Raw genomic sequence first — 12,613 nt, 5'->3', positions numbered from 1 at the left:
GAAGTTTCAAGTCATATTTGTTTACGTCAAGACAAAATATTTCTGAATTGATTTATTCAATTTAAATTTGCTATTAAGCATTATTTGGTTGGTGGAAGAAGTACTTAGATCCTTTACGTAAGTGGTATCAGTATCACAATTTAAACATACTCTATGACAAATAAAAGTACTGCATTAACAATCTTAAAACATGAAACTAGATTTTAGAAAATTAAACTAATTTGCATTGAAAACAGGCTGGAATATTCTTAAGACATGGTGGATTTGTTGCAAAAATAGACCAAAATAAGGCTTGGAACTCAAAGACTAAAATACAGTGGTGGGATGTAACTAAGTACATTTACCCAAGTAGCCTGCACTTAAGTACCAATTTGAGGTACTTGTACTTTAGTTTAGTATACCTATTTTATGCTACTTTATACTTCTACTCCACTACATCTCAGAGGTAAATATTGCACTTTTTACTCCACAACATTTGTCTGACAGCTTTAGTGACTTTAAAGATATGAGTTTCATTCCCTTCTTGTCCATTGAAAAACATTTGTCTCCAGACATGTTGATGTTAAATGTTTGTGATTAACTGAAGGATGAAGTGTTCCTTTATGTGTTGAGAAAATTCTCCTACTACTTTTGCTAAATAAAGCATTAAAAAGCCACTAAGATAACCTGGAAAATGTATCGTCCCAAAGCTGAAAACAGTTTTTTTTTTTACCTTTTAGAGATACGTGGTTCTCACAGGACGGCGACGCTACAAACACATGATGATCTTAATAGAATATGATGCATTGCTGTAGATTAAACTACCCAAACAGTATATAAAGGTGTTAAAATTAGCACAACCTTGCAATGCAACACACATTAATGCAGCAGTAATATTAATCCAAAAACATCTATATAATATAAAACACTGACAGGGAACATTTCACTGCACACTGAGTACTTTTAGACTCTTTTTCATACTTTAAGTACATTTTGCTACTTTTACTTAAGTAATAATAATATTTTTCACAATGTGGTATTAGTACTTTTACTGAAGTAAAGGATCTGAATACGTATTACACCACTGCTAAAATGACTCGATATCATGAAGTTTTTACAGGGAACAAATGCATCATAACTTAAAATATGTGATATGTTGTACAATTAGAAAAGTAACATCAGCTGTTAAGTGGAGTAAAACGTACGACGTTCCCCTCTGAAATGTAGTGGAGTAGAAGTGCAAAGTCGCATAAAATGAAAATATGTAGGTTGTATTTAAGTAGGCTACAGAACTTGAACAGTTTCATTCCTGTTGTTTATAGAATAGAATAGAATACACTTTATTGTCCCCGAGGGGAAATTTGTCTTGGACACAGTGCCACATCCGTTTCTTCACAACACAAACAATATGTAACATAAAAACATTCTCAAAAAAATAAAAAAATAAAATTAATAATAAAATCAACATAAAGTGAGATCAGAAGAGCGTCACAAGGGCACAAAAGGACACACATGACAGCTCAACATCCTGAGAATTAACGGTTGGCTAATAATTAAAGTGCAAAGTGCAAAAAGGGCTGGTATATTTACTGCACCCTACTCTGCTGGGCTAAGATTTACTACTGGAGTTCAGCAGCTTGACGGAAGTTGGAATAAACGATAATTTAGTCTGTTTGTTTTACATCTTGGCACACGGAATCTTCTTCCTGATGGCAGAAGTTCATATTCAGGGAGAGGGTGTAGAGAGTCTGCAGTGATTCTTTCGGCTTGTTTTCTGACTGCTTGCTCATACAGACTCTGTATGGGCTTATATTCTTTCCTCCCTATTATCCTCATAGCTGCCTTATGGGTGCTAGCCAGCCTGCTTTTTAGCTGCACTGTTAAGTTGCCAAACCATGCTGTGATTCCATATCTAATAATGCTCTCCAGAATCGCCCGGTAGAACATGAGCATGATCTGTCTGCTTACTCCACAGTCTCAGTCGCCTTAAAAAGTATAATTTCTGCTGCAGTCTATTACACAGATGGTCAAAGTGTGTTTTCCAGCAGAGAAGATTGTCTATGTAGACACCTAAGTATTTGTAAGACACGACTTGGATGATTTTCTGATTTTTTATGACGACCGGCTCATGGTCAATCACTTGCCTTGGGTTAAGGATCATCTCCTGTGTTTTTGTGACATTTAAGATAAGATGGTTGGTGTCACACCACTTAATAAATGTGTATATCTCATCATGGTACACAGACGGATTTATATCCTTCTGAAGAAGGCTCAAGATTGCAGTATCATCTGCAAATTTTACAAGTTTGATTCTCATCAGCACCAGACCAAGTTTGAGTGCACGGTGCAGACGTCATTTCACTCTTTTTTTTTTGACGAATCAGAGTAAAGAAGGCGGTGCTAGGTAGCACGAGGCTAGCTTGATTCACTATGTCGAGCGTGGATGATAAATCAGCAAAAATGTATCGAACGTTTCCCCCTTTGGAAAAAAAAAAAAAAAAGAGAAATAACATTAGTTTAATTTTTATCAGAATAAACGTTGTTTTTGGTTTTGGTTTTTTAAAGGTCGGGTCGGTTTTTTTTTGTTTTGGGAAGCCCGATGGATGACGCTGTCACTCGCGCGTAGAACATGGTATACCAAACTGCATTGAAAAACATGACTGTTTAATATTGCTGTGGTTATTTCAAGTCGTTCATACTTATTTTGAACGTAATTAACTCCATATTACGAATTTTGAATCGCTACATTCAAATTCGGCATACATCAAATGTTCGTTCATGTACGTGTGGCGTATCGTAGTTAGTTTTAATGCGCCAAAGCCTGTAAGTTAACGTCAAAGTACAGGGGCTGTAGCTTATGACGAATTGAGCTATCTAGAAACAAGGCAAAATACTAATGATGGTTCGATTTATGTGATTTTGTAGTATTTATCGTGGACCATAATTTTAGTGAGAATCATTTTTAGCCTCATCAGTCACATGAGGCAAATCACATTCCTTAGGAGATTTGGTAGGCTACCGTGTTCTGCTTGGGTAGTCTAATGAAGACAGTAAGCCTTAAAGATAAAGCCCCCCACACCCCCGTTCATCTATTTCATTTTTTTCTTAATTCATAGATTTAGCTCTCAAAGATATGGAGGGGCATGAAGAGGAGAGAGTGTGTGGGAAATGGAGGGTTGCCTGCGGTTTGAACAGTTATAACTTGAGGGATGTCTTCACATGGTGAGTATTGATCCAGCTATCTAGCATTTTCACAGAAAACATTTTTGACAAGTAGGAAAAGCACAGGTGTAAATAATTAAGTTTCGGGATCCTAGATGGCATAATAATGTCTAGGAGTTGCTTCTTCGATGTAGAATGTGATTTGAGCCTTCCTGACCCTCCAGGCGTCTGCTGAAGACCATTATCATGGGGCAGGTCTTGTCCCTGCTGATCTGTGGAACAGCAGTGAGCTGTCAGTACCTGGCCGATGCCAAGGTGGAGACTCCCATGCTGCAGAGCTTCCTCAACTACGTCCTGCTGCTGCTTGTCTATACAACCATCCTCTGCACCCGCAAAGGTCAGCATATCTGCACTTGCATTTGTTCTCAAAGCTGGTGATAAATAAAGGGTTTGAGAGGTTCCTTAACTCCACATTTTAAGCTGTCTCCATTTTTATTTATTTTTTACAGCTCAGTTGCAACTTTTGAACCTGCATTAATTGATATCCTGATCACTTGGGGGCAGCAGCAACAACCTGTAAACTTACACAGCAGATACAGAGAAACATTAACATTCATTTGGAGGTTTATCTTAAAACCAACCCCTGAGAAAAATGCTTCAGAGTTCAAGAGTGCCAGAAGTAGTACATTATTGGAAATATTCTGCTCTTCAATGTGCTATTGTTATAGTTTTCTCACCAAAAACAGCATGAATGTGTGAAAAAATATTGTTCAAAAGTAGCTTTTGGAAAAATACATTTCCATTCCTACTCTGAAGTAAACCTTCTCGGTTTCTACAGGTGACAGGAACCTCCTACAAATTCTAAAAACCAAGTGGTGGAAGTATTTGGTGATGGGTCTGGCAGATGTGGAGGCAAACTATGCGGTTGTGAAGGCCTACCAGTTCACCACCCTGACAAGTATACAGGTAAGAGAAAACCGTCATGATTCATAACTTCAGTTGGCTGGACAATAGGGCTTTGACTCCGAACTTCGTTATTTGAATATAATTCGAATATAAAAAAAATAAATAAAAAAAATATATTGTAAATATGTTTGCTTGTAAACGTTTTCAATTCAGCTTCTGAGGCTTTTTCACGCATTTCAAAATGTAACTCTCGCTTGGCCGTGGCGTGGTAGCGTTGCATTTCCCCGACTCATTTCCTGGTTCTCCTTCTCCATAAACAACGTGAAATCCATGGTGAAATCAAGGAGAGGGTTAACTTTACCTGCTCTACATTTCCCACCTTGGTCAGAAAGAACAGGGGAGACACTTTGTTTCTCTCACTATGACTGTAGAGTCGCTACTCACTCTGAAGCTACCGGTAATCACAGTCACTATCGCACTCTAACACACACACACACACACACACACACACACACACACACACACACACGCACGCCGGCTCGACACACACACCAGCGCACAAATATAAACATCAGACCACTTACGTAGGCTAAGGTGAAAGCTCCAAACTTCCTGTCGAAAGCATACTGTTTGCGTTTAATCCAGGGTCTGACTTTTAATTATAAAAAAAAAGTCGTGGCAGTGTGTTTTTCTTCTGGAAACCTCATTGCCTGCCTATAGACATTGACTGATACACTGCCCTCTGGTGGACAGAACATTTACAACTTAAGTTTGATACCAATATAAGTCTTACTGAAGGCATTTAATTGTCTAAATATTCAAATATTAATAAACAAACAAACTTTCAATATTATTTTTGGGCAAAAGTCAAAGCCCTACTGGACAGGACAGTGACCTGCTGAACTGTTCTAAACTGTACATATGTGGTTGAAATCTATATCGTTATATTGACAAAAATACAACTTTTTCAGTAGTCAAAATTGAGTTAAGACTAGAATCTGACTTTTTGACATCTGTCTTACCATTCAAAAATTATTAGCTGAAACAATTATTCAATTTAAAGCTATAGTGCGTAGTTTCTGCCGGCCCCATGAGGAAATCTAATGACAACAACACTGTTGGGGCGTCCACATGATGCAAGCCTTCTGTGATCGGGCACCGCCCCGACCCCTCCTCTATGCAGTTGCTAGTAGCCTAGGAGGACACGGAGGATTGAAAAAAATATGACTCTTCAGAAGAAGTAATTATCTTCACTCAAGTTTCTGCGTGCGAAAGTCACGACACAATCTTCTGAACATAGTCATACTGAGAAATCCAGAGAGAGTTGTGTGGAGCTGATAGTCTTAATTAATGATTAGCTTAATGATTAGTTATTTTTTAGAGAATTAACCTGTATCTAATTAGATAATAAATTATTAATTTTAAGTTGTTTTTTTAAGCAAAAATGCCAAAAATCACTGGTTTTACTTCCTCAAATGTGTTTATTTGCTGTTTTTTAAGTCTTCTATCATAGTGAAGTGAATATGTTTGAGTTTTGGACTGTTGGTCGAACAAAAACAGCAATACAGTATGTCACCTTTGGCTCTGGGAAACAATATTCACAATATTTGACGATTTAATCAAGAAAATAATCAGCAGATTAATATATTATAGAAAGCAATTGTAAGTGGCAGCCCTAGTCTAAAGAATCAGTAAAGGGCGCCTGGGTAGCTCACCTGGTAGAGCGCACGCCCATATATATAGAGATTTACTCCTCGGCGGCCGCGGGTTCGACTCCGACCTGCGGCCCTTTACTGCCCCTCTCTCTCCCCTTTCATGTCTTCAGCTATCCTATAAAAAAAAGGCTAAAATGGCCAAAAAAGAATCCGTAAACATGAAATCTGGCCAGATATTTGATGCAAACTAGTAGCACGTGACAGTTTTGGGTATTCAGTGCTACAGACACATTTAGGTTCAAAAACCTGGCCACAGGAACTGGCCTGTTTGCTTAAACAATTACAGTAAGTAAAATAGTTGCTGATGAATTACACGATTTAAGGGCGGAGGATGTTTTTTTTGAAGATTACCTAATGTTAGAATTAGTGGCAATATATCAAATTTCTCAGTAGTTGAGTAGCCCTGAAAGTACATGAAGTATTTTAATCTGAATTGTGACCTCCAAAGCTTATCCTCTCCCCCCGGACCTCTGTCAACAAGTCCACAGACGTAATGCCAGTTTGTCATTGTGTATCATTTGTTACTAACTGTTTGTTTCAGCTGCTGGACTGCTTTGTGATCCCTGTGCTGATGGTGCTTTCCTGGTTCTTCCTGAAGACTCGCTACAGGCTGCTCCACTTTGTAGCCGTGACGGTGTGCTTGTTTGGGGTGGGAGCCATGGTGGGAGCTGACATCCTGGCTGAAAGAGACCAGGGATCCAGTAAGAACACTTTCAAAAAAAAAAATTATAATAATTTCTATCTGTAAAGTACTTAACAGTGTCTAATAAATGAAAATATAAAAAGATGAGTTAACTTTATAGCCCAAAATGACCATGATATCTGTGGAGGATGATGGGAATGTTATTAATACCCGCCTGAACACCTGATTACTTATTAGATGTCAAGACTTTTGTCTTTCAAAACTAAATGTCAGGATTTTCCCACTCCCCGGTCACTGCTCAAATATGATTTATAATTATTGGGTATTTATTAGGGGTGTGCAAAAAAATTGATTAATATTCGAATCGCGATTCAAGCTCTACCGATTCAAAATCGATTCATAGAATTCCAAAAATCGATTTGATATTTATTTTTTTTAATTGCATGTCTACTGCAAACACATGGGAAAGGTAACTACATTTACATACTGTGAATCGTTTTTTTTTTTTATCGAGAATCGATTTTGAATCGAAAATTGATTTGCTTTTCCGGCTTTTCTAGCAGCCAGAAAAAATCTTGTTATTGGCTGAGAGGCCCTTTGCCCCTGAGACTATTAGATGAACACAGGGAAGTCCTTTTTTTATTTATTTTTTTTTTTACATCACAGCATCTTCATGCTGTAAAAGGACTATTTCAGTTATCACAGAAGTGTCCTCTGTGTACTATGTTTTATTGTTGACCCTGTCAAAACAAATTTTTAAAGCATTATTTCAAAATGGAGCATATTTGTATAGGTTTGTGCCATCATTTCTGTCCGTTATGATAACCGGTATAAAAGGTATTATCTGCTATTTGGGAACACCGGGCAAGAGACACGAATAGTCAGACGATCAAAAAAGTTTAAAACAAACCTCCAAAGTAGAAAAGCAAACTTACTTGGAGGAGAAAATGACAGTAGAATGATTGGCCAAATGGTCTGTTTACAGACCAACATACTTGTTCAACTTTGACCTACTGTACCATACTGGCCGTAGTTTTACACATTCATGTTAAGCAACACTTTGGGTTTTACCTCCAAATAAAGTGTTTGTTGTTTACAACCTGTCTGTGTGTCTGGCCCCATTAGACTTTGTCATAGCAATATTCCAAGATATCTAATCTTATTTATAACTGATCAAAATGATGTCTAAAGCAACACTATGTAACTTGTAGCCCTACAGGTTGTCTCATTGGAACTACAGCTGCAGCTAAAAGTTACATAGTGTTGCTTTAAAAAATTGTGCCTCTTGCTCAAAAGTTTCTATATAGATTATTAATATTATTAACTCATAATATGCTATAACCACCCCTTCTCTTTCTCTGTGCAGCCAGTCATGTGGTGCTGGGAGATGGTTTGGTCCTGCTCAGTGCTGCCCTCTATGCTGTATCCAATGTGTGCCAAGAGCACACAGTGAAGAACTTGACCCGGGTCGAATTCCTGGGCATGATGGGCCTCTTTGGGACCCTCATCAGTGGCATACAGCTGTGGGTTATTGTTTAAATCCCTCATATTTTCTCATGCATGACAAAAATAGACGACTGCAGCCACATGTCTGCCTGGTAGTGCAAAATGCTGCATCAGCTACATTTATGGATGTGATTTTGAACTTCTCTAGATTTATCTTGGCACCTCCAGGTAATACACCTTCCTTTATAAATTAAGTATAGCGTATTTGTCTGGCATGATGCATCCTGTTTGCCCTTTTTCAATCCCTTTCATAATTCCCTTATGCTTCAGGGGAGAAGTACTTTTGATTCTTTTATAACTAAAATAAAACAAACTTATGAAGTTAATCTTTATGTAATCTATATATAATCTAATCTATAATAATAATAATAATAATACATTTTATAAAGGCAAACGTATATTATGTTATCCAACAATATAAATCGTAATAAAAAAAACAACCTTTTTCATAGATACCCTCTGCTCACAAAGTTGGCTACACTATAATTTTTTGTTCTTGTTTTAAAAGAAATGATTGCTTAACTGAAATAATCTTATAAGGTTGAATCTATGTGCATGCAACATTCTTACAAGTTCACATATAGTTTGTTCAACAAATATAAACTTAAACTGGCTTTGGTGCAGAGCCTGGCAATAAAACCTGATATGTAATACTTTAGACAGAAAAAAAAACCATGTAATTGAACTCAACTGTAGCCGCTGTTTACTGATTATCACATCATCCAACTAGAAGGGCATTAGGAGAGCACAGACCTCCGCCAAGGCAATACGCTATCTCACAATAAAACTCTAGGTAAAAATAATTTGCGTATCCACCCTGTGATTCGGATCTGCTCCAAAATGTAATGGCTTCTTCATTGGCCCATGCTACATCCTTCCACCAAGTGTCATGGAAATTGGGCCAGTAGTTTTTCCATAATCCTGCTGACAGACAGACAAACCAAACCAAAAACATAACCTCCTTGGCGGAGGTATTAAGACAAATACACTGCCATACTACAAAATGCACATGCCTTAAAAATCCAGTACATTTCGTCCCTTTTGTTTGTGTTTTAATGTTGTTTTTTCCTTTAACTCAATGTGTTTAAAACCGTGTTTTCCTCACTGTGCTAACTTTGCGTTGTCCGGCATTACAGAGCTGTACTGGAAACCCGTGCAGTAGCGGCAATAACGTGGAACTGTCACATTTGTAAGTTACTTTCCTCTTTTATTAAATTAGTTTATTTGAGTGAGAGTGATGACCGTCTCTCACTGAAGTCCATTCGTTGTGTTCTGCAGCCATGCTGTTTGCAGTCTACGCCCTGTGTATGTTCGCGCTCTACAGCTTCATGCCTGTAGTGGTGGAGATGACCAGCGCCACCGCAGTCAACCTCTCTCTGCTCACCGCCGACCTCTTCAGCCTCTTCTGTGGCATCTTCCTCTTCCACTACACAGTGAGTGTGATTTAAAAAAAAATAAAAAATAAATAAAAATAAAACAGCTGCCTGGTGCTAGGGCTTTTCACACGGGGAAGTGACTTTACCTGCGTAGTCGTGTAGATCTGCAGGGTCTACCACGCTCCTCATGTGAAGGACAACGCTCGGCGATTAAACGCCAGGCGATCAATGTGTGGTAACCATGGGGATTCTGTGCACTACTGTATCCCTGCCGTACAACTGAATGACATTAGCGGCCCGCGCCCCCCTACCTGCCCGATTCCCTCATCGAAAATGAATTTCGAGACAAGGCGCGACAATCGCGCCTCGTGTGAAAAACCCTTAATGTTACTGTCAGGTACTCATTCATGTTTAATGGGATTGATAGCCATACATTTACATACTCACCTCCCCAACCATACACTCTCCATGCTTCCACTCATCCACATATACCATTTATCCACATTCCACTCCTCCACATATACCATTCATTCCCACTCATCCACATATATCTTTCTTATTTTTGACGCACAAACCCAAACACACACGCATTGTTACACACTGTTGGCAAGTTTAAAGTGGTGGCATGCAGTAAACAGAATTTATCATTCTGAAAATGTTATGTAACATCTCTCTCTCTCTCTCTCTCGTCATCCTCAGTTTTCACCCCTGTACATCATCTCGTTTGTCGTCATCACTGTGGGTTTTGTCATGTTCAACGCCCTTCCCTCGTACTCGGCGTTACCGGAGTCCATCTCCAGTGAGGACGACCCCGCCGAGGCGTTTGCTGACCTCACAGCTGAGAGCCCCTCAGACCGTTTACTGTCCGCAGGCAAAGACAGTCAGGGAGCGGAGACACTCACTGCTGTGGCTGCACTGTGACTGAAGCTGACTGAAGACAGAGGGAGTTGGCTAAAAGCTGATAGACTGCACCGCTCAGGTGTGTTTATCCTCCAACATAGGTAACTTTGAAGAGGACTCTCCGTTTTAACTTTGACATTGTTACAGAAGTACATTTTTTCTTGTACTGGGCTGGAAAGTTTACTTGTTTTTGGTATTTTGCATTTTCATTATCAAGGAAAATGCAGTGGGTACCGTGTGACCTCTCCATTGCTTGTGGTAGTTAACAGTTTACATTGACACATTTTTCATTCCTATTTTTATGTTAACGTCATTTAAAAAGAAGAACACATTTGTTAACAGTGATCGAATATCCGATGACAAACACAAAGAATGCGCTGCTGTTTATTGTGCCAAAACTGATGTTACTTCTTTTCTCCTATTTTCTTTAAAAAAATTAATATATTTGATATTTTACAAAATACCGGAGTCACCACTGCATGATGTAATGTTTTGAATTCGAACACAATCACAAAGTTGTATTTGACATTTGTTGCCTTTGGTGCTGAATTCTCATTTGGTAATCAAATCTACTGTAAATCACTGGGCTTTCTTTGCCTTATGTAAAGCTTGGGAGCGTGCAGCAGGAGTTTTACTTTTTTACTATTAAATACATTTTTATTTTCTCTTAGGTCTGCATCATTTTTTACAAACGGACAGGACGTTACATGGGGGCGTGGCAGTATCGACGATTCCATTTTTGTATTCGATATTCAACATTGTGGCTTAATTTCGATAAATTTTGATTTAAAATCAAAATCCTGACACCCTTAGTAAGTATGTAACAAGTAATGATTGTATTATTCTACCTGTTAAAGGAACTACACAGTACTACCAGGGTGTACTGTATGTACAACAGGACATTATAACGTTACACAGATATGATTTTGCATGAGATACAACAAAGTATATTTGGCTATTTATTAAACATAGGCAGAGCGAGGATCCTCAAATGACATTTGGACAAAATTATCTTGAGACAAGTTCCACTTACTATTTTCTTCCACAGCTTTAAACAGCATGTTGGTCTTCATCAGTGGATGGAGTAAATTCTATCCACTCATTAAGGCTGGGTTTGGCGCTGCCGGTCCAGCATCCTTTGCATCGGGCCTGTTTTGTGTGCTTTTGTTGCAGGCCCTTACCTCCCCAGATGTGCTCTCTGTACCTTTCACAACACATTAAAAAGATTATACTCACCCAGCCATGTAATTGTCCCCAAATCAATATCAATACTTTCACAAACAAATGATCCGCCATGTTGAAGTTGAACAGCAAACGGGATGAGAGATGATCGCTGTGAAACAAGGTGGATTCAGAGGGGCTGCAGTGTACCTTACTTCTTGCAGCTTGTGTGTTAGTGCTATACTGTGGTCTTCAGAGGACAAGGCACTGAAGGACTGCACTTAGGGTTGGAAATAACCTATTCAGATTTATTTTTTTCTTTTAATGTAGCACATTCATTTAGAAAGGTAAACCGTTTCACTGGAACTCTGTAGTAGGTGTCCTATATCACTTTTTATTCCATGGTATAAAGACATTTATTGCTATTTTCTGCCATTTTATGGACCGAAACGATCAATAATGTAGATAATAGTTAGCTGTGGCCCTATTCCAAATGTGCCAAAATGATTTTTATGATCTGAAGGAAACTCAGATGGAGAAAAGTTGTTTTCTTTAATTTTTTTTTATTGTACACTCACATATCTACTCTTATCTCTTGCCTCTGCAACATGTCCAAAGCTACTGTATACAGTGCCTTGCGAAAGTATTCGGCCCCCTTGAACTTTTCGACCTTTTGCCACATTTCAGGCTTCAAACATAAAGATATAAAACTGTAATTTTTTGTGAAGAATCAACAAGTGGGACACAATCATGAAGTGGAACGAAATTTATTGGATATTTCAAACTTTTTTAACAAATAAAAAACTGAAAAATTGGGCGTGCAAAATTATTCAGCCCCCTTAAGTTAATACGTTGGCCGCCACCTTTTGCTGCGATTACAGCTGTAAGTCGCTTGGGGTATGTCTCTATCAGTTTTGCACATCGAGAGACTGACATTTTTGCCCATTCCTCCTTGCCAAAACAGCTCAAGCTCAGTGAGGTTGGATGGAGAGCGTTGTAAACCGCAGTTTTCAGTTCTTTCCACAGATTCTCGATTGGATTCAGGTCTGGATTTTGACTTGGCCATTCTAACACCTGGATATGTTTATTTGTGAACCATTTAATTGTAGATTTTGCTTTATGTTCTGGATCATTGTCTTGTTGGAAGACAAATCTCCATCCCAGTCTCAGGTCTTTTGCAGACTCCATCAGGTTTTCTTCCAGAATGGTCCTGTATTTGGCTCCATCCATCTTCCCATCAATTTTAACCATCTTCCCTGTCCCTG

The 12,613-nt window shown here is 38.5% G+C and overlaps 1 protein-coding gene across 1 annotated transcript; it reads left to right on the top strand.

The window, feature by feature from the left end:
* The first annotated feature begins 3,112 nt into the window (after positions 1-3,112).
* On the top strand, positions 3,113-11,422 carry LOC120544706 (solute carrier family 35 member F2-like). Its single transcript, XM_039778650.1, has 8 exons — positions 3,113-3,201; positions 3,366-3,538; positions 3,980-4,107; positions 6,304-6,463; positions 7,772-7,928; positions 9,048-9,100; positions 9,190-9,344; positions 9,987-11,422. The coding sequence occupies exons 1-8, from the start codon at positions 3,113-3,115 to the stop codon at positions 10,206-10,208; spliced, it is 1,137 nt and encodes a 378-aa protein (XP_039634584.1). The 3' UTR covers positions 10,209-11,422.
* Positions 11,423-12,613: the final 1,191 nt, after the last annotated feature.

This window comes from Perca fluviatilis, chromosome 16 (assembly GCF_010015445.1).
Source record: "Perca fluviatilis chromosome 16, GENO_Pfluv_1.0, whole genome shotgun sequence".
Taxonomy (NCBI): domain Eukaryota; kingdom Metazoa; phylum Chordata; class Actinopteri; order Perciformes; family Percidae; genus Perca; species Perca fluviatilis.
This window is presented reverse-complemented; position numbering and strand designations above follow the sequence as displayed.

Bases quoted from the DNA above. Each gene is read 5' to 3' on its own strand.
- LOC120544706 (XM_039778650.1), top strand. From the start codon at position 3,113: ATGGAGGGGCATGAAGAGGAGAGAGTGTGTGGGAAATGGAGGGTTGCC. The intron at 3,202-3,365 runs GTGAGTATTGAT...CTGACCCTCCAG, and splicing joins TTGAGGGATGTCTTCACATG to GCGTCTGCTGAAGACCATTA. The intron at 9,101-9,189 runs GTAAGTTACTTT...TGTGTTCTGCAG, and splicing joins AACGTGGAACTGTCACATTT to CCATGCTGTTTGCAGTCTAC.